Consider the following 22,006-nt stretch of genomic DNA (forward strand, 5'->3'; position numbering starts at 1 on the left):
GAGTAAGTTCTCTGAATGAGAATGGTATTAATATGTAAATATTTCCATTTTCCAGCCACCTTATCCAGGTATGGAGCAGGCTCCTCATCATCCCTATTACCAACATCATCCCCCGCCTCCTCAGGCACACCCACCGTATTCCGGGCATCATCCTGTCCCACATGAAGCCAGATACAGAGACAAGCGAGTGGTAGGTACTGTGGGCAGAATTACTATGACTGTCTTGCCAATGGCTGCTTATTTCCACATTTGGTTTGCACTTTGAAACCAATGTTGGGTTAAATCGGGGATAAACTCCATATGGTGCACAAATTTTAAATCATGCAAATAATACCAACTTGACGAGAGATCAATGTTGATAAATGAGTCAAATGATATTAATGTTCTTAGGTTTTGAAAGGTCAGTTCTATCCTAGGTTCTTAGCCTTTATGCAGTTCATTGCTATGTTTAACATGAGACTATAAACTGATACCTGCTGCTGAATTGCCCATGAAGTTGTTAGCTTGACAATTTCTGTTGTGCTGGATTCTTCTGGAAAACCATGACTGTATTTCTCAACCATACCTTCTGTGAATACAAGTGTAGTGGTGGTGATGTCAGATTGAAGTAAGGATGCCAGAGGAAATTGTAGAAATAGGCACAGTAACAACATTCAAAAGATGTGGACAGATTTGTGGATGAGAGGGGCTTGGGGGACACGAACCAAGTGCAGGCAAAAAGGGATTAGCCCAATCAGCATGGATGGCTTGGGCCGAAGGGCCTGTTTGCTACCATATTATTCTGACTGTGCCAAATAAATCATTAAACTTGTGGTTAATTTAAAGACAAAAGCATTTAGTTTTTAATTTTCAAACTTTTTTTTAAAAACTTCAGGTCCCAAAATAAACCATTGTAAAAAAAAAAAGGCAAAGAATTTACCAATAACCTCAATCAAATCTCTTGATTGAGATGCATTGAGTCACCTATTCATTACATTTTTATGCCTCTCCTCCAGTTCAAATGCTTAACATTTTCTCAAATTAAAAATAAGGTTTAAAGTGAAGTACCTGTTTTCTTTCTGTTGAGTCTTGTAGTGGCTGTTGATTTTGCATATTATTGATTCATACATCATAATTATTTTGGTAAAAGAATCTTTGGACTCTTAAGGGAAGTTTCTTGTTAGTTGTGTGAAATGCTTTCATTCTCCTTGGTTAATGAGAGAAAATCAGCCATTGCTGTAGCATGCATTTGGATTGATTGTTTCTTCAATAGAAGGCCTGCTTGGATCCAGGGGGTGGTAACTACGGCTCTTGGTTGGGTGGTTAGGTTCTTCAGTTCCTTTCATTCTTTCCAACAGCATGACTATGACATGAGAGTGGATGACTTCCTTCGTCGCACTCAGGCGGTCGTCACTAATCGCCGAAGCAGGCCACGGGACAGAGAGAGAGAGCGGGAGCGGCCTCGAGACAGCAGGCGAGACAGAGAACGTGAGCGAGGCAGGGAACGAGAGAGAGAAAGGATGAGAGAGAGAGAGAAGGAACGAGGAAGATATAGGCGATAGCTCATCAGCTGAAGCACTGTCCATGTTTGTTTATGGTAGCTGAAAGGTGTTTGGAACTGTTCCTTTTGTATTTTTTTAAGTTAAATTACATATTCAAACTTATATGGCCCTTGTATGTCTATTGCTTTCATGCATGTGGGACTATATCAACTGAATTTCGAACCTAGAAGCACAGATTTTTGTGGAGTGATACTTCAGGGGAAGGGTACAATTTTGTGGTGACTGGCACCAGTGAATGCCATTGCCAAATCAAAATTCTTCACCCTGCTGAAAGGAAGAAATCTGCAGTTGGCGTAGATGTTGTATGTAGTTGCACATGGATAAATGAGAAAAATATTGCTGCTAGTAAGTATGCAACAAGTGTAATGAGCTGATCGTGTTATCCAATGTTAGAGCAAATAATCTTTAAAAACTCCGTTCCGATTCTTTCCAGCGTTAATGATGAAAGCAATACTCAAAGACAAAATTGCAATCCAGTTTTAACTTTTTTTTGGCTTAATAGCATTTAATCAATGCTAAAGTTCATTATTTTTTTCCCCTGGAAAATTGAAAAATGCACGCAGTGGCCTGAGATTTGCTGTAAGTTAATGGTAGAAATTGTTATATTACCTTTAACTGCAAGACTTTTGTACAAAATAAATGAGATTAATGATCACTTTCTGTGTGTGTTGCTTTATTCCATGAATTGGTGTTGAGATTACTCCCTTGTACTTTCTGATGTAAAGTAAAAATTTAGATAATGTCATTTAGTATGAAAATGTTTTGTGTAAATGGTCCAGACCAAACCTCAATTAATAAATTGTTAAATTTGCTCATTGCTTATGCGTGTGTTTTAAAAAAAAAAAGGTTTGGATGATTTTCATTTTTAAAAAAAGCAGTGGACTTCCATCAGAATCCTGTTCATTTTCGGTTTTGTAATAGAGTTCATAGTTGTAATCTCAATTCTTCAATGTTAATAAATTTCTAGGCTTGTACTTTTTTTATATTTCTGTTCCTTGTCCCATGTTTCATAGATGTAATTATTTCTTTAACAAATCTAGGGATTGTTGTACATGGAAACATTTAGGAAGCTGCTCATTGCTTGTATGCAAGAGTGCTGAGGGATATGCTGAGCGTCGATCACATCCTGACGAAGTGATCATTCCACAAGGGCTTCCTGTCCTCACTGGGCATGGGTTAAACATAGATACACGTGTAGATGCAGGGCAAAGGTAACTGCTGCCTGAATTGAACTCTTATTCAGAATTTAAAATGGCAAATGTGATACGGGCTGTCTCTGCAAGGTGAAAACTTTTCAAATCCACTGTTATGGGACCTCTGCTCTTTTTTTATAAATAACTTGGCTGAAGAAGTGGGGAAGGATAATAATTTTATTGTCAGACATAATGACAATTGTTTAATGTACGTGTACACCAAAACTATTTCTTGCTGCTATCAAACAGGTACTTGTTTAAAAAAAAATCTATTATAGTAAAATTATTGAATTATTATAAATTAAAATGGACTGATTATGCAAGATAGATAATATTCACAGTAATCCTAGTGCAAAGTGTATCTTGCAAAAGTGGAGACAGTCCATGATAAGTGAAACAAAAGCCTGCTGTTGGACACTATTATTGAAGGTAGCAATGAGAAGAAATTGTGACCAGGGTGATGGGGGTCTTTTATGATGTGGCTACCTTCTTGAGGCAGTGACTCTCACGGATGTCTACAATGGATGGTGGTCAAAATCTTTGATGGACCTTGGCTGTATTTTTGCTATATTTTTCATCCAGGCTGGAGTGCAACCAGTTTGCGGATGACACAAAGATTGGATGCACTGAAGATAATGTAAATAAAGTTGTCTGAGGTTAGTCAGATCTAAACAGGTTGCAGAGTTGGGCAGAGAGAGTTCAATTCAGATATGTGTGAAGATTGAACGAAAATGGAAGATATGGTCAATGGCAGCAATCTTAGTGTGGGGGAAACACGGATCTTAGGGACCAAGTCCATTGATCCCACACTGGTGGGAAATTTAAAGGCTTATGTTGTGTGGCTCTTCATTATTCCAAGGATTAAGTTCAAGAGCTGTGAGGTAATGTTGCAGATCTATAAAATGCTGGTTAAACTACATTAAGAGAATTGTGTTCAATTTTGGTCACTTAATTGCAGGAAGGATGTAGTAGATGTGGAGAGGGAGTAGCAAATATCAATGGACATCTGTTTAATTTGAGGGGAGATGCCAGGGGTAATTAATTATATGATGGGTGTCTGGAATGTATTGCAAGCAGAGTTGTGCTGGAGGCTGGGACAATAGGGGCATTCAAAAGACTTGGACACATGGATGTAAGAAAAAATGGAGAGTTATGGGAATGAATTAGAGTGTTCATTGTGGTGTAGCAGGTTAGCATAACTGGGCTGAAGGGCCTGTAATATGATTTTCCAGATTTTTTACGATTACCTCAATAATTAATGTTACAATTTTTCTAACCAGGATCTTCAGGGTAACCTGCTGATAGTTACCCTTTTGCCTTGCATCCTTCAGAACAAGGGCATTCTGCTGGCGGTTCTCCAGTCCTCTGATCAAGGCCCAGAAATTGATGTGTTTTTCTTTTGAAGAGGTGACCCAAGAAGCATGTAGGCAGGGCAGAGAATGATATTTTTGTGGGATTTAGTGGGGGACAAAAGTCTGAGGTTTTGCCTTCATTATGTCTAAATATTAGACAACTGTACTGCATATTGATCACACCACACTTGGAGCACTTTGACCTCTGGGCGCCCAGTTGTTAGGAGGATGTCATTGTTGAAAAGGGTGAAGAGATTCATCAGGATGCTGGAGGACTTGATGGCAGAGACTGGACAAGATGAGTCTTATAGACAATAGGTGCAAGAGTTGGCCATTCAGCCCTTTGAGCCACACTACCATTCACTGATCATCCACAATCAGTACCCCGTTCCTGCCGCCTTCCCATATCCCTTGACTCCGCTATCTTTAAGAGCTCTAGCTAATTCTTGAAAGCATCCAGAGAATTGGTCTCCACTAGCTTCTGAGGCAGAATATTCCACAGATCCACAAATCTCTGGGTGAAAAGGATTTTCCTGAACTCCATTCTAAATGGCCTACCCCTTATTCTTAAACTGATCTCTGGTTCTGGATTCCCCCATCATCAGGAATATGTCTCCTGGTTTTAGTGTGTCAAATCCCTTAACATTATGTTTCAATCAGATCCTCTCTCATCCTTCTAAATTCCAGTGTATACAAGCCCAGTTGCTCCAATCTTTCAGCATATGACAGTCCTGCCATCTTGGGAATTAACCTTGTGAACTTGTGCTGCCCTCCTTCAATAGCAAGAATGTCCTTCCTCAAACTTGGAGACCAAAATTGCACACAGTACTCCAGCTGTGTTCTCACCTGGGCTGTCTACAACTGCAGAAGAACTCTGTTCCTATACTCAACTCCCCTTGTTATGAAGGCCAACATTCCATTACCTTTCTTCACTGCCTACTGTACCTGCATGCTTGCTTTGTGACTAATGAACAAGGTCACCTAGATTTTGTTGTACTTCCCCTTTTCCTAACTTGACACCATCTACCTTCCTTGCCACCAAAGTGGATAACTTAATATTTATCTACATTAAACTGCATCTGCCCACTCATCCAACTTGTCCAAGTCACCCTGTATTCTCATAACATACTCACATTTCACACTGCCAACCAGATTTGTGTCATCTGCACATTTGCTAATGTTACTTTAATCCCTTCTTCTAAATCATTAATGTATATTGTAAATAGTTGCAGTCCCAGCACCCAAACCTTGTGGTACCCACAAGGTACTGCCTGCAATTCTGAAAGGGACCCGTTAATCCATATTCTTTGTTTCCTGTCTGCCAACCAATTTTCTATCTATGTCAGTACCCTACCCCAATATCATGTGCTCTAATTTTGCCCACTAATCTATGTGGGACCTTGTCAAAGGCTTCCTTCAGTGTGGAAAGCTATGGGGTGACCTCGTCAACATTTATAACATGATGTGGGGCATGGATTCAGCTGTTCCATGCTGCACATGTCTGACACAAGTGTGGGACATTGATGTCCTGGCTGTGATCATTCACCTTGTTCAGGTGCCACCTTTCCTAGATTCAAATCCCATTCTCTGCCATCTCGTCCTTCAGCCATGCCTTCAATGGTAGGCAGACAAGCACGGGGAGTTTCTGCAAAAGCCACCTCCTCTGATTGTGCAGTTTAATCTGGAACGTGACCAACATTCTAATTATTCTCAATGTGGATGTACAGCTTGGTAACAGGCCTTCCTGGCCCATGAACCTGTGCCGCCCAACTATTCCAATTAACCTACAACCCCATATGTCATTGGAGGGTGGGGGGGAAACTGACACAGATGCAGGGAGAACATACAAACTCCTTACAGACAGTGCCAGATTCTAACCTGTATTGCTGGCACTAATAGTTCATGCTAGCTACTATGTTAACTGTGTTGTCTATGATGCACCAGCAAATCCTGTTTGCCCCAGTGACTGGATGTACCCAGTCCTGCAGCTGGGGATGTTTAAGGGAGTTGTATTATGCCATCTGATCAAGATGTATTGATACGAAAATAGGCGAATTCTGGATGATGTTTCTTTGGTATAAGAGTGGCACTGTCGCCCAGGGGTGGGATTTCCCATGGCTCCTGTTGCCCAGGGTTAGGATGTCCCACACCGTCTCTTCTTCACCCCCACCCCCCAAATTGCCCAGAGGTGTAACATCCACACACACCACATTCCCCCAAGCATTGGCCAGTTGCTGGGTCTGGCAGGCGTGGAGCTACTGAACTGACTTCAAGTAGATCCGCCATCCGATTTCGCCAGGTCTATTTGAGTGCCTTTGTCTCATCCCAACAACTGAGAAGTTGTTTGTCAGGACTGTTAATTTTTATTAATTATTTCTGTGGAATATTTTGGATAGGTGGAAGGTTTAACTTGAGTTGCAGGAAGGTTTGAACAAGTTTTTCAATATTGGTTTTTAAGAAAAAATAATATTAGATACATATGATTAAAAAGTTGAAATAAATTAAAATTACAGATAGTAAAAAAAGATGCATATGATCCATGCTATTGATTAAAAAAATATCAATAGTTAATGTAATTTCTAACCCCATCTTATGTGAGCAATTACTGTCAAAGCCAGACAACAATTACTAATTTCAATATTAATGTTCAAGAAATAAAAGAGGAAAAAAAAATAATTTTATAGAAAGCAAAAAGAAATTGATCTAGGAATTTAGAAAATAATTGAGAAAGGAACCTTGGAGAGAAAAAAATGTAATACTCATTGTAGTAGTTGAACACCTAATTTTCTCTAGAGCGAGGGATGCCATCAAATCCAATAACCATAGTGTGTGCATGGAAGGGACATCTTTCCACCACAGCAAAATGAGCCTTCTAGCAAGCAGGGAAGGAAAAGCAACCACATGGAATTGAGATGGAGTCAAAATTACATCCATTGGTCTTCTCATTACAAAAATAGCAATAAAGGGCTCGGAGAGAGATTTGTATCAAGAATCAAAGATAATGTACCAAATATCTCTTTCCAGTAGTTACAAAAAATGATATAAAGTACCTTCCTGAGTTGTGCACTTATGAGTGTGTTTTTAAAAATATTTATTAGCATTTTTGTTTGCTTTAATTTGTGAATGGATTTTGAGGAGATGGATAGGGATTTTGCTGGCCTCCTCACATCTCGAATTGTGGGTGGGGGGGGGGGACTCCCAATCTTCTCCAACAGCGGGAGCTGTAGTTGGGGCTGGTTATCGCAATGTTGTGATAGGTGATGGAACTTCCCCCACCCCGTCAATGGAGAGACTGGAATTGGAGGTTGTAGAATGGGTTGCGTTGTGTTGGGTTCTCAGTGCCGAATCTTGAGATTATGAAGTGAGATGTGTGCAGGAGCCAGTGTTGGGAAAATAGTGTGTGGAGAACAAACATTAAGAACATAAGAAATAGGAGCAGGAGTGGACCATCTGGCCCAATGATCCTGGTGAACCATTCAACAAGATCATGGCTGATCTGATAATAGGCTCATCAGATCTTGACATGTCTGTTAGAGGAAGATTGCAGTGTGTAGAGATGAAGGAAAGCAGAACATCCAACCTAAATATAGAACACTGCAGCACAGAATCTTCAATCATGATGTCGAAAATGCAAACTCAAGAAAATGGTCACATTTCATAGTAAACATTGAGGTGAGAGGGTCTCGTTGTATTTGAAGGTGAGGGTAAAAATAGAGTTGTAATTTTTTGATGGAGAATTAAATCAGTGTAAGGTGTTCAGTGTTAACCATGACATTGTGAACTCATTCACAATTCTGTCTGATTATGAATCCATTCTCTCATCACTGCGACTAGAGTATAGACTAGAAATATGGGTTGATCACAGCCCTTGACGAAGCTCTCAATTCTAGCCAATAATTCTATCCATTGGGCTCCATGCAGGCCAGTGGAGCCCCTGAGTCGCTCTGCAACAAAAGGCACATCAATCAATCCATCCATGTTGAACCAGAAAGAAAATGTTCTTGCATTCATTCCAGTTTCAAAAAAAAATTAATCCAAGATGAAAGAACCAATGTAGTAGAAAGCTCATCATTTTAGATACAATTTAGAACATGGAACATTCCAGCACAGTACAGGCCCTTCAGTCTGTAAACCTACTTCAGAACCAATCTAATTTTTCCCCTAACTCACCCACAATACTCTCGGATAGGCACATGGATGCAAAAAAAGTCTTTTGAAAATACTTACCATACCAGCCTTCGTCACCACTCTAGGCAATACATTTCAGGCACCCAACACTCTTTGTAAGAAACTTGCACCCAGATCTTTAAACTCTTCCACTCACCTTAAGCAAATGTCCTCTGGTATTTGCCACTCTTGCCAAAGGGGGGAAAAGATGCTTACTTAATTGAGGTGCATAAGATTGAGGGACATGGGAGCCCCTCATAATCCTATACATCTCTATTGATGACGTGTTCTCCAATCCAGGCAAGATCCTGGTAAAATCTGCATCCTCTCCAATGCTTCCACATCCTGTAATTAAGTGACCAGAACTGAATGCAATACTCCAAGTGCTCTAACCAGTGTTTTATAGAGCTGCAACAATATCTCATAGCTCTTGAACAGAATCCCCCAACCATCATGCCATATTCCTTCTTAACAACGTGTCTGTTGGGACATTTGGGTTTATGGATCTTAGGTAGGCAGTAGAAACTGGCAGTATGTGGTTGGGAAACACTTAGGTTGGAGGCCATACCAGGGAGGTGACCAGAAATGATGAGCTCAGAGATGTTGCATGATCCAGTGATTTGATAAGTTTTGGTGGAATCCTGTTGGAGGTGTAAGTAAGAGGTGTTTGAGAGTTGATATCTGGCTTCAGCCAATTAGAGGTCAGTGTGCCAGACCACAACAGTGCCACCCTCATCCGCAGGTTTGATGGTGAGGTTCGGATTGATGCAGAAAGAGTGGAGGGCCAGGTGTTCCGAGGGGGTTAGATTGGAATAAGTGAAGGGAGTAGTGAAGTTGATACAGTTGATCTCACAGCGGCAGTTGGATATATAAAGGTCCAGAGCAGATTGAAGACCAGAGGAGAAATATGTTTTAAAGTGGGAGAAGGGATCTGTAGAATTGTGATTGTGGAAGTAAGCATGGAGACAGACCTGACGGAAGAAGTATTCAACATCATGGCATATGCAGAACACGTTAAGGTGTGGGCGAAGCTGAGGCCTTGACAGAGGACAGAGAGTTCAGTCTCCAAGAGGGGATGGTGAAGACTAGGCAGGGGTTAGAGGGGAAGGGAAGGTTCAATGGGGTGGAGAATGTCAGGGAGGGGAGGAGGATGGGGTGGATCAGGAGGAGGGTAGAAAAGGTCCAAGGGAGGATAAGGAGAGTTAAGAAATTCAGAGGGTAGAGAGAGAGAGAGAGAGACCCATGTGCTCCTGGAGCCAGGGTGGGAGTTCGCCACACATGCTCAGTCCTGTAGGTTGCAGGGGTCAAGGTAAAAACCTGGGTCAGAAGCTCTATTCTGTTGGTTGCTGAGTTCAGGGTGAAACTTCATGTCAGAGGCTGGTTCTGTTGGTCGCCAGGGTCAAAACGGTGATCCGGATGTGAAGCACCAGCCTGTGGGCTTGATGTTGTGCTGACAAATATTCCTTTTTTTAAAAAAAAGTACGAAACCCTCCCTACCCTGTAACCCTCTTTTTTTCTTTCATCTATGTACCTGTCTCTCTTAAATGCTCCTAATGTGTCAGGAGAAATTATTGTGGGTGACGACAAGTTCTACCAGCTGGAGGAAGATGGTGGAGGGGGACTGGTTGGTTCCAACACCCAGAAAGAAATGAATGGCTTTGAGGCCTTCAGTATGGGGAATGGAGGTATATAGTGATTGGATACCATGGAAAATATGAGGCAACTGAGTTCAGGGAACTGGAAGTTGTTGAAGTGATGGAGAGTGTGTGAAGTGTAGGTGGGGAGAGACCAGACCTGGGGAGACAAAAGTCAGGGTAAGCGGAGTCCAATTTGGTGGGGCCAGAGGAATAGAATCCTTATTGGAGACGGGGTGTGAAGAGGTGTAGTCAAGATAGCTGTGTGTTAGTAGGTTGAAGAGAAAGCGTTCTGACAAAACAAATAGCTTCATCTCGGGTACAGTTGCATTCAGCACCATAATCCCCTAACCTCTACTGTCTGTTAGCTTTGTAATAAATCAATCTGTTTGATAACTAATCGTTGTCAGCAAGAAATCCCCATCCTGTAATGGTGCACTGCAAATCATCAGGAAACTCTTGGCTACTTTGTGGGAGGCATATTGGTTGGATAAGTCCAGAAAAATTGATTAGTTTGGAAAGTTCCAGAAGTACAATATCATAATCATTTCTGGGCAGATCTCCATATCTGGGATGGTTGAGAATTGTTTTGATTCTGTGCACTGTGCCTTCATTCCGATTGACTGATCCCACGTATGCCCACCAGAATGACGTAGTGTTGAATTGCCTTTAAATAAAGGAGAACACATCAGGCGCTTGGCAACAGACAGGTTTAACAACAGCACTTTTGGATGTGGAAGCGAATGGAAAGGACATTGGCTGCTGGTCCACGAGTCTCTGCAGGTGGGGGCGAGGGGGTGGGAGGATTGGCAAAAGGGTAATGTTCACTGCCATACACATTGTATAATGTACATAACTGCCAAAATTCTTACCTGCTGCAGCTCGCAGGTACTTCATAAATTTAAAAAAGACTACAGCAGTTTACATTAAGTATATAAAAATTATTATAAATGCAAAAAAATTATAAATACCTATCTGATATACCTAATATTCAGTTTCCATTGTGCAAGAAAAACAGTGGCAGACTGTCTTTTTGTGGTTTTGGAGCAGTCTAGGATTGGTGTAATGGGGAGGTCCAAGAACTTTTAAAAATATTTTTATTTTTGATTATAATGCAGAAAAAATATAAAAGTAGAGAAGGATTGTAGAGTGTTAAGTGCAAATATCAAATTAAATCATTAAAAGAGATACAGAAATCATAAACATACTAATCATTTTATTCCGATTAAAGAGAATTCCCAACTCCATCTCTACCAACATTGTATGATAATAACCGCACTTAATGCTTAAAATGAAAACTGGTTAAAAAAAAGTCAAGCATTATATTATATTAAAGACAAAGAAAATTACTTATAAATTCTCCCCACAGCATTTGAAATCTTTTACCTGCATTATTAATTGACTGACTAATCTTTTCTAAGTTTAAACATGATATAATGTCTCTCAGCCACTGAGCATGAGTGGGTAGAGCAGTAATATCACCTTCCTAGTGGAAAGAGTAGTAAAAGATAGAGTTTGACATTTAATTGAAGTCAGAAGAACAACATCCCTTCCTGTTGTTCCGAATAAAGCAACTGAAGGATTCTGTTTTAAATTTACTTTAAAAATTAAAGATAAAGTATGGAAGATCTCTCTCCAGTATTTTTCCAGACTAGGGCAAGTCACAGCAAACATTTATATCTGGATTAAAAACAAGATAATTTAGCTTTGGACATGTGCGCCCTATGTACAACTTTAAATTGTAGTAAACAATGATGAGCAATAACAGTGAGTTATTGACCAAATTAAAGATTCAATCCCAAACTTCACCTGATATTGAAAGCTTTAAATCCAGTTCCCATGCTTTTTTAAAATTTTAAATAATGGGGCCTGTCTTAAACAGAGTAACATCATAAATAATCAATATTAAACTTCTACGAGAAGGCTGTATACTAAAAAAAATCGTCCACAAAGTTTGCATCGGAATTTCCAGAGAAATCAGAAATCCGAGATTGAAGAAAATGCCTAATTTGCAAATATCTAAAGAAATGAATATTGGGTAAATTAAACCTTTCAGAGAGTTGTTCGAATGATACAAAGCTGTTGTCAATAAAAAAAAGCTCTTTAAAACATTGAATCCCTTCTCTGTGCCATTCCTGAAAGACAGTCATGAAAAAATAATTAGATAAAATAGGACTTGAAAGAGAAAAATTGTGAAATCCAAAATGTCTTCTAAACTACCCATATTCTTACAGAATGTTTAACAATAGGCTTATCAATGAATTTAGTTGAAAGAAGTGAAAGTGAAGATCCAAGGTGCTAAATTGGAAATATTTTAGCAGATGTTATGAATTTTTATATATATATATATATTAAATGTAAATATATATTTAAAAGAGATAGATTGTGGGGGTTTAGGGTGCAGGCCACCACAAAAGAGATCTCATTTTAAAATGCAAGAGCTTTGCTGAAAATGTGACACTGGGACTGATTTGAAATGAATTTTCAAAAGCAGGTGCAAATAGAGTGTCTGGGATCAAGTGCTGATGAAGATCTTTCAAGGATTGGGTTAGCCCTGCAAGAAATTCTGGTTTTTACTAGCAGAGAGAGAGGAAAAAAAAACAAACAGGATTTCTCTTTGTGAGAGAGAGGGAAAAAGAAAGAGAGTTCCGTTCTTCAGTGGCTTTTGTGGTTGCAAATGGCAAACTGGCAGGCTTGTTGTTAACCCCATTTTGAAGACGGGTTGTGAGTTCTGAGTTCAGCCTGTTCAAAACCATTGTGGTGCTTTCAAGAGGAAATGGCTAGCTGGAGTGTTTCTCCTGAAATAAGGGAAACAAGAGGAACTCTGTGATGACCTGGAAGAAGAGGTTATCATCTGGAAAACCCATGATGGGGCAAGTTTCTTCAGCAAGACACTGAAGTGACTGATTGGAGGAAATCAGTTTGTGTGTGTCCAACGAGCAACAAATTTCTCTTTCTCAAACCAACGAGAACCTTTAAGCACCAGAGCCTGGTGAAAATTAATAAATGTTCAATTCTGTGCATGGTATATGAATTGCCTGCAACTAGTAAACTTGGAGGAATGAGAAGTGAGATTGACTGTGAATCTGACACACACATTACATACACTTGAGAATTGAAGCAGTAGGTTATGAATACAATAATTTATGTAATCAAAGCAGGACCAAAATTATTTTTTTAAAGATCATGAACAAATCCAATCATTCTACTTGATCAAATGCCTTTTCTGCATCACGTGAAAGAACGCATTCAAGAGTCTCGCCAGAGGGCAAATAAACAATATTAAATAAGTGATGTATATTAAAATATGAATAACTTTTTAATAAAGTCTATCTGAACTTCAGAAATAATGAATGGTAAAATATTCTCCATCCTATTGGCCAAAAGCTTGGTTGTATCTTCACCTTTCTTCACTATAAGGTATATACAGGCTTAATTAAATGATTCTGGAAGCTTACTGTGCTTGAATGAGTTGGATAGCACTGTACCTAAGTGAGGTGAGAGCAAATGAGAAAATAATTTGGAAAAACTCCAATGGAACCTATCGGGTCCCAGATTCTTTCCAGATTGTAATGAGGAAATAGCAGCTACAATTTACTAATGAGATATAAACTCATCTAATTTCACTTGATTATCCAAGAATTCGTGTGAATGTTTAACCTACCTAGAGTCTGTGGAGGTTTGACAAGTTATTGAATATTCTGTTAAACTTCTACACTGTGGGAAGTATACTGAGTGGTTGTATAACCTGGTTTGCCAATTCAAGTGCCCAGGAACACAGAAGATATCTGAAGGGAGCAAACATTGCCAGGTCCATCATCAGCTCTAACCTCTCATCCATTGTGGACATGTATGTGAGGCACTGCCTCAAGAAGGCAGCCTATGTCACAAAGGATGTTCACCCCCACCATCCTGGACACAACCTCTTCGCTGGTAGCTTGAATCTCCCCTTGTTACACTGATCAGGAACAGCTCCAACACCACAAAAGGACTCTGCGCTATTGCAACTTTGGTTATTTATTACCTATCCTTTGTGTTTATCATTTCTTTGTCAATTAAATTTAACAAAAATTATTGCAGTTTTTTTAAAAAGTTGGTTTGGCTGCATCAAGTTAGAATGTTTGTGCATGTGTACATCGTATAATGTGCATGACAATAAACTCATAATCATTATCAAACTTACTAGCCTACATTTTCATCCAAGTCATTTATGTACATCATATATTCCAAGGGTCACATCACCAATCCTTGTGGAACATCCATTTTGGTCTTCCTAATCACTTTCTTAAGCTCTTTTCTGAAATCTTTATATTCCTTAAGGGCTTCATCTGATCATATACGATGGATTGCATCTTTAAAAACCAACAGGGACATTTCTGCCATAGGTATTCTTTAATGCACTGTTTGATCTCCTGATGTAGTTCTCGGATGTTGGTTATGATAGACAATGCTGATTGTCAACTGGATGGGCTGTGTTAGGAAGTGGGATAACACTGGGGGAGATTGGGAACAATGGAATAAAGGGGGCTACAGAGGTAGGAGAGGAATTCAGAGTTGATTGGAAGTGGATGCTGCCAAGGATGAGGCTGGAGTTTCTGATGTTAGCTTGAAAGGCACAGGACAAATTCATTCAAATGATGTAGTGTTCTAAACACAGGATGAAGCAATTGTGGGTTTCCAGGGAGGTCAAAGAGAGAATAAAATTAAAATTAGTGGGATGCTTTTCAAAGCCACCAGAAAGCAGCTGAAAAAACATTAAGATAAAATCAAAAGGCAAGTTCACAAGTAACATAAAAGACCAAGTTTTTTTAGATCTATAAATGTCAAGGAGACATGAGGGGGCATATAAGCAACACAGAGGAGATAGTAATGGGGGAACAAGGAAATGGCAGATGAACTCAATAAGTTTTGGCTGTGGGGGGGTGCCAGCAGAATGCTGGAAATTCAAGCATGCCAAGCGGCAGAAGTTAGTGCAGTTGCTATTTAGAAGGAAAGGTGGGTAAATAACCTGGGCTGGATAGACCACACCCCATGATTCTTAAAGAGGTTGCTAAAGAGATTGTGGAGACTTTTTGGGTGTGATCTTTCAAGAATGACTGGATTCTAGAGTGGTTCCAGAGATCTGGAAAGATGAAAAATGTCTCTCCACTCTAAGAAGGGAAGGAGATAAAAGATAGGGAATTATAGGCCGGCTTGTCTGCCATCAGGGATTGGAAAGATGTTAGAATCTATTCTCAAGAGCAGGGAGGGTATCACGGCACTTAGAGGCATATGGTGAAATAGGCTTAAGGCAAACTGGTTTTCTGACCGGGATCTTGTTTGACAAACCTGTGGGAATTCTCTGAAGAGACAACAGGACGGACAGACAGTTAGTAGATGTTGTTTACTTGGATTTTCAGAAGTCCTTTGACAAGGTGCCACACATGAGGATGCTGAGCAAGATGAGAGCCCCACAGTATTAAGGGAAAGATGCAAGTGTGGACAGAAGATTGGGTGACCAGCAGAAGGCAGAGTGGAGATGAAAGGGAGCTTTTCTGTTTGGTTGCCAGTGACCAGAGGTGTCCCACAGGACTCAATGCTGGGACCACTTCTTTTCATGTTATACGTCAATGATTTGGTGATGGATTAGATGGCTTTGTGGTCAAGTTTGTGGATGATACAACAGAAGGAAGAAGGGAAGGCAGTGTTGAGGAAGCCCTGAGTCTGCAAGAGGACTTGGATTAGTAGACTGGGCAAGGAAATGGCAGATGGGGTGCAGCGTAGAGAAATCTATGTATGCTCATGCAACAGTGTGGACCAGTGGTTCTCAACCTTTTTCTTTCCACTCACATACTACTTTAAGTAATCCCAATGTCATAGGTGCTCTGTGATTAGTAAGGGATTATTTAAGGTGATATATGAGTGGAAAGAAAAAGGTTGAGAACCACTGGTGCAGACTATTTTTTAAATGGCAACGTTCAGAAATCAGAAGCGCAGAGGGACTTGGCATCCTCGTGCAAGATTCCTTAAAGGTCAACTTGTGGGTAGAGTCAATGGTAAGGAAGGCAAATCCCACTTCCAGACACATCTTCTCATTCCTCCCCTCCCCTCTCTGCCTCCTGCAGGGACCACTCCCTCCAGGATTCCCTTGTCCACTCATCCACTCATCTCCTTTCCCTGTGACAGCAAGAAATACTTCTCTTAGAGCCCATACCTCCTCCTCCACCACCACCATTCGGAGCCCCAAACAGTCCTTCCAAGTGTAGCAACACTTCACTTGTGAATCTGCAAGGGTCACCTACTGCATTCGGGGCTCCCGATGTGGCCTACTTTACATCGGGGAAACTGGACGCTGACTGGGAGATAATTTCATTGAGTACCTTCACTAGGTCCACTGCAATAGCAAGGACCTCCCAGTGGCCACCCATTTTCAATCCTCCCCCAAGTCTCTCTCTTTCCGTATCCCTTTGTCTCCTTCTCTCTAGCTCCACATCCCTTCCCTTCCTCCTCCATTCAAAAAGCTACCCTAACACTTCTCAGCTTATTTTCTCTTCCACCATCCCACCTATGACCTCTTACCTGTTAACCTGTGCTCCTTCCTCTGCTGATTCCGTCTTCCTTTCCCTCCCCCTACCTTTTTGCTCATACCTTGAAGAAGGCCCCAGGCCCAAAATGTTGGTTATCCTTTACTTCCTATGAACTCTATGTGACCTGCTGAATTTCTTCATCACTATTTTGTGTTGCAAATACAATGCTGGCATTCATTTTATTTTTATGTAGATACACATGAGTACAAAGTGAAGGGAGGGAAGTTTAGGAGGGAGACATCAGGGGACAGTTTTTTTATGTAAAGAGTTGTGGATGCCTTGAATGCCTTGCCAGGATGGGGCATTAGGGGCATTGAAGAGACTCCTAGACAGACACATGGATGAAATAAAAATGGAGTAGGGAGGGTTTCGTACTTTTTTAAGGAATATATGGGTTGGCACAACATTGAGAGCTGAAGGGCCTGTACTGTGCTGTCATGTTCTATACAGCACAGTAACACACCCATCTGGCCCACCAGCCTTTGCCACCCAAGTACATCAATTAACCTACAACCCCATACATTTTTGAAGGGTAGGAGGAAACAGGAGCATCTGGAGGAAACCCACATAGACATGGGGATAACATACAGGCAGTGCTGCATTTGAACTCCGCTCACTAGTGCTCTTCTAACTGTGCTGCCCAAAGGGAGGTGGGGGGTAGAATATAAAAACAGATAGGTAATGTTCAGGGTTTATAAGATATTAATCAGGCTGCATTTGGAGAATTGTGAACAGTTGGTAGCTCCTAATCCAAGGAAGGATCTGTTGGCATTGGCAAGGGTCCAGAGGAGATCCACTGGAATGATCCCTGCAATGGAAGGATTTTCATAAGAGGAGCTTTCGATGGCTCTGGGATTGTACTTGCTGGAGTGCAGAAGAATGAGGGACGATCATTAAAACCCATCATCTATTGAAAGGCCTGGTAAGAGTGGATGTGGAGAGGATGTTTCCTGTAGTGGGGGAGTCAGGACCAAGAGGTCACTGTCTCAGAATACAAAAAACATCCGCTTAGAACAGAGATGAGGAGAAATATTTTTACTCAGAGAGTGGTGAATCTATGGTATTTGTTGTCCTGGATGGCTGTGGAGGCCAACCTTGGGGTTAGAGATAGACAGGTTATTGATCTAGAAGGGAATCATGGGTTTTGAGGGAGAAGGCAGGAGAATGGGGTTGAAAAAGATAGTAAATTCGCCATGATGGAATGGCAGAATGAGCCATCTGAAAAAAATAATGGTACTGAAATCCCACCTTGTTTTCAATATTAGCCTTTCATGGAATTCTCTGGTATTCAAAGATCAACCCAAAAACCTGGACATTTTAATCTCATCAAAACTCAGTAATGAGTTTCACAAATTGGAAGCAACCTGTTTAACCCAGCACATCCAAGGTGCCCACCTGATCTCATCCCATTTGCCCATGTCCCACAAAACCTGCCCTATCCATGATCTGTCCAAATATCTTTGCAACTTCATCATTGTTCCCGCCTCTAACCTTCCTCCGGCAGTTCGCTCCACACTGCACTCTGTGTGTAAAAAGATCCCTTCAGCTCCCCTTTAAATCTCCTTTAAATCTCCAAATACAGGTAGACCCTTTCCCTCAGAATCCATCTTCCTTTACCTTTTAACCACTTACACCAGCCTCCCTGGCCTGTTGACAACTCACTTTTCCGTGCAGCACCTGGTAAATAATGGCACAGCATGTATCACCTTCTAGCCTTCTGCCAACTCATCTCTGGCTGACAGTGAGACAAATACCTCTGTCAGGGATTCCCAGCAATTTCTTCCCCAGTTGCTCACAATTCCCTTGGACACACTTGGCACAGTCACAGGGATTTATTCACCTTCTGAAGCATCAGCATCTCCTCCAGGAACATGGACAGGATTTAAGGCAATGCTATTTAATTTGCAGTGGATCCTGGCCTCCTGATCTCCACAGTAAATATCATTGAGAAGTTTTCATTTGAGATTGAGCCCATTTCTGCAGCTCCACATACTGGTGACTACATTGACATTTTGCATTAGTCTTCACTCTATTAAAGACATCTTAAGAGGTGGTGTTTCAAGAAAGAAGGCTCTAAAATCAAAGATCCTCACCACCCTCTTTTCACTGCTGCCATCAGGAAGGAAGTGCAGGAGCCTGAAGATGAACGCTCAGTAAATAGTACAAAACAACTCTTTCTCCTTCGCCATCAGATTTCTGAATGGAGAATGAACCACTGACACTAGCTCCCTTTTATTTTCTCTTTATGCACTGATTATTTATTGATAAATAGTGTATTACGGAACTATAATTTATAGCAATTTTGCAGCTGTAATGCTCAATACTGCAAAGCAAAGCAGCAACATTTGTGATGTGTTCCTGACAATTAACCTGATTCTGATACTTTTATCTCCCTCGTCACCCTTGTATTCCCACCATACTTGTAGAACCTTAGGATTCTCATTTATTTCAGTCTGTCCATCTTTTTGCCTCCTGACATCCTGTTTAAGTCTCCTCCCTTCATCCCTTCCACTCCTCAAGCGACTCACTTGATCCCAGCTGCCTTCATCCCGTTTCCTGACCTGAGCCTGAATCATTCTCCTCACCCAGGGTTCTCTGAAGCTGCCGGCCTTGCCTGATACTCTAACATGAACATGCTGCTGCTGAACTCTGCCCTCTCACACTTCAAAGCATCTCATACAAGGGACAAAATCACTCTCCATTTCGATCTTTGCAGCTTCCTGTCTAATGCTGTTCTCAAACTTAGGACTTCAAGTGGACTAGTTGGTCTTTTACCAGACCATCAAAGAGTCTGCCATTTCCTGTATTGCCACACCTATATGACCACATTGATCCTCAAGGATAATTTCATGGAAATTAGCACCATTAGTTTGCAGAGACATGTTAAATAATGGCATCAATATAGTGATTACCTTTGAAAGCAGTGAGCCGCAGACACAAGCCATCTATCGGAGATGATAGAGGCCCCACAAACATGGGATTCAATCTGGAGGCTGACCTGCCAAGGCCATTGTCCCTCTACTATGTCTGTCCCACCAACAATCTTGTTGAATACTGGATGTCTGAAGCCACAAGCTGCAGAAAATAGAATGGTTCAGGTCAATTCTATTGGTGTCAGACAATGGTTTACAGGACATAAATGTGGAATAGGTTTCCAAAGGTCAGTGCAACATTGTGGGGCAAAGGATCTGTATGATGCTGGAATGTTTAAATATACATTATACATATTAATATTTAAATTTTATATACTGTATATAAAGTTATACTATATATATATATATATAGTTAAGTGACTGGTCTATATATATATATATATATATATATATATATATAGTTATTTTTGGAACACACTCTGACAACAGGAGGGGAGTAGAGGGAAGTGGTGGTGGGGAATGAGATTAGGAACATATTGGAGAGCGGGAAAGGGAACGGGGTTGGGGAATGGCGTGAGGAATGGGATAGGGAATAGAAGTGAGGAATGGGGTGGGGAATGGGATTGGGGAACAGGGTAATGGAGTGGCGAGTAGGGAGAGTGGGAGGGTGGTTGCTGAAGGACAGGTGAGGATAGCTAGGGGGAGGGTGATAGTAGGGAGGGAGCCAGAATAAGTTCATCAAGCTCTGACAATGGCACAGTGCTGGAATGCAGCGTGCCAGAAGCATGTAAAGTTCCACCAGGATGGTGGTGTGAATGAAATGCAAGAACTTGCAGGTGCCAGGAATAGAAATAAAATTTGAAGAAATTCATAGCAGGCTCGGCAGCATCATGTCAGGCCCAGAGCCCCTTGTCAGAACTGGGAAGGGGGAAGAAAAGGTGAGGGACAAAGGGAATATATCTGATAGGATGAGACTGTTGTTGTGAAGAGTCAGTTCAGGTCAACCAAAACTTCTAACTGTGCCTAGAATCAGACCATTTGGCCAGATATCCAACCTTCCACATTAGCTCCATCTTCCAGCAGATGGCCTGCGCCATGGAGCGCCAAGGAGCTTGTCCGAAGACTTCATGGCTGAGAACAGGAAGTTGTGGCAGATGAATGTGTGGCTGAAGAGTTGGTGCAGGGGTCAAGAGTTCAGATTTGTGGATCATTGCCATCACCTCTGGGGAAGGTACAACAGGGATTGGTTGCACCTGAACTGGAGAGGGATCAATATCTCTGCGGGCAGGTTTCATACAGCTTCGGAGAGGGGACATCCTAGTTAGGCAGGGGGTTTGAATCAGTCTTTCGCCAGATGATGAAGCAGTTTGTGAAAATTAAATAAAGGTAAAAAATGGTAAAGGCTCCATTAATGTCACGTAGAATGTAACATACATGAAATCCTTTGACTTTTATCTATTGTAAGGCAGACAGAGACTTTGTCCTGTGCCCCTCACAGAAACTTAGAGCACCTTGGCCATCTTCCCTCCATGTACTGATGAGGCCTGAGCCTGCTTAGCTTCTGAAATCAGACAATCTCATGCATATTCAGACTGTGTAGTGAGATTATGAGCAAGGACAGGAAACATGGATGTAGTAAGTTGGATTGGTTCAAATGTACAAGCAGTATTGGGAATAGACAAGACAACTCAGAGTTTGGGTTAATACGTGGAACGATGATGTCATGACCATTGCAGAGACTTGGCTGTCTCGGGGGCAGGAATGGATATTGAATGAGGTAGGCTGAAGATGTTTCTAAAAGGACAGGGGGCCTAAAAGAGGTGGGGAAGTAGCATTGCTGATCAGGGAAAACTATCACCGCTGCAGAAAAGGGGGATGGAGTGGAGGGAGTCAGTTGGGGGTATATCAGGAACAGGAAGGGAACAATCATTCTATTGAGAGTAATCTGGAGTCCCCCACATATCCCTTGGGACATTAAGGAGCAGATCAGTGGGCAGATTTAGGAATGGTGCAAAAATAAAAGGGATGTTGTCATGGGAGACTTCAACTCCCCTAACTGGGGGAGAGATGAGGCAGAATTTGTCAGGTGTGTCCAAGGATTCCTGACGCAGTATGGGGGCCAGCTGATGAGAGGAGAGGTCATACTGGACCTAGAACTGGGTAATGAACCTGGTCAGGTGGCAGACCTCTCAGTGGGTGGGCATTTTGGAGGCAGCGACAATCCTTCATTTTCCAAAAACTGGCCTTGTTGAGATCTTTCTTCTAAGTAATATAAGAATTAGGCCTCAAATTGGATAAAGCGCAAAAATTATTTATTATGATAGCCTTAGCAGTAGCAAAAAAATGTAAAATGTCAACTGGGAAAATGGAAGAGAGCATGAGTATACAGCAATGGTACATTGAAATACATAAACATATTCCACTGGAAAAAAAAACATAATTTAAAAAATAAAGTCAAATTATTTGAACAAATATGGAAACCATACATGGAACATAACAGAGAGGGCTTGCCTTGGACCTCCACCCCCTTGAACTTACTTGGTGATATCTCCACTGAGGGTGTGCTTGAGAGAGTTGTAGTAACTAAATCCAGAACTATGGTAACTAGATACAAGACATAGATATCAGAATTAGGAAAAAAAATATGAAACAAAGAACAGAACAGTCCAAGCCCTTCAGC

At 41.2% G+C, this 22,006-nt stretch overlaps 1 protein-coding gene across 6 annotated transcripts in view; it reads left to right on the forward strand.

Moving 5' to 3' along the window:
• Positions 1-22,006, forward strand: part of ythdc1 (YTH N6-methyladenosine RNA binding protein C1) — a 116,601-nt gene that overhangs the window by 58,383 nt on the left and 36,212 nt on the right. For 4 of the 6 annotated variants that reach the window (XM_069936135.1, XM_069936144.1, XM_069936153.1 and 1 more), the window contains 2 exons: positions 56-190; positions 1,338-2,196. In XM_069936135.1, the coding sequence (XP_069792236.1) occupies positions 56-190; positions 1,338-1,541 (339 nt within the window). In that variant the 3' untranslated portion in view covers positions 1,542-2,196. Of the gene's footprint in view, positions 1-55; positions 191-1,337; positions 2,197-22,006 lie in introns of those variants that run through there. The other 2 variants (XM_069936138.1, XM_069936149.1) reach the window with 1 other exon arrangement.

The sequence above is a fragment of the Narcine bancroftii genome, chromosome 1 (assembly GCF_036971445.1).
Source record: "Narcine bancroftii isolate sNarBan1 chromosome 1, sNarBan1.hap1, whole genome shotgun sequence".
NCBI classification, from domain to species: Eukaryota; Metazoa; Chordata; class Chondrichthyes; order Torpediniformes; family Narcinidae; genus Narcine; species Narcine bancroftii.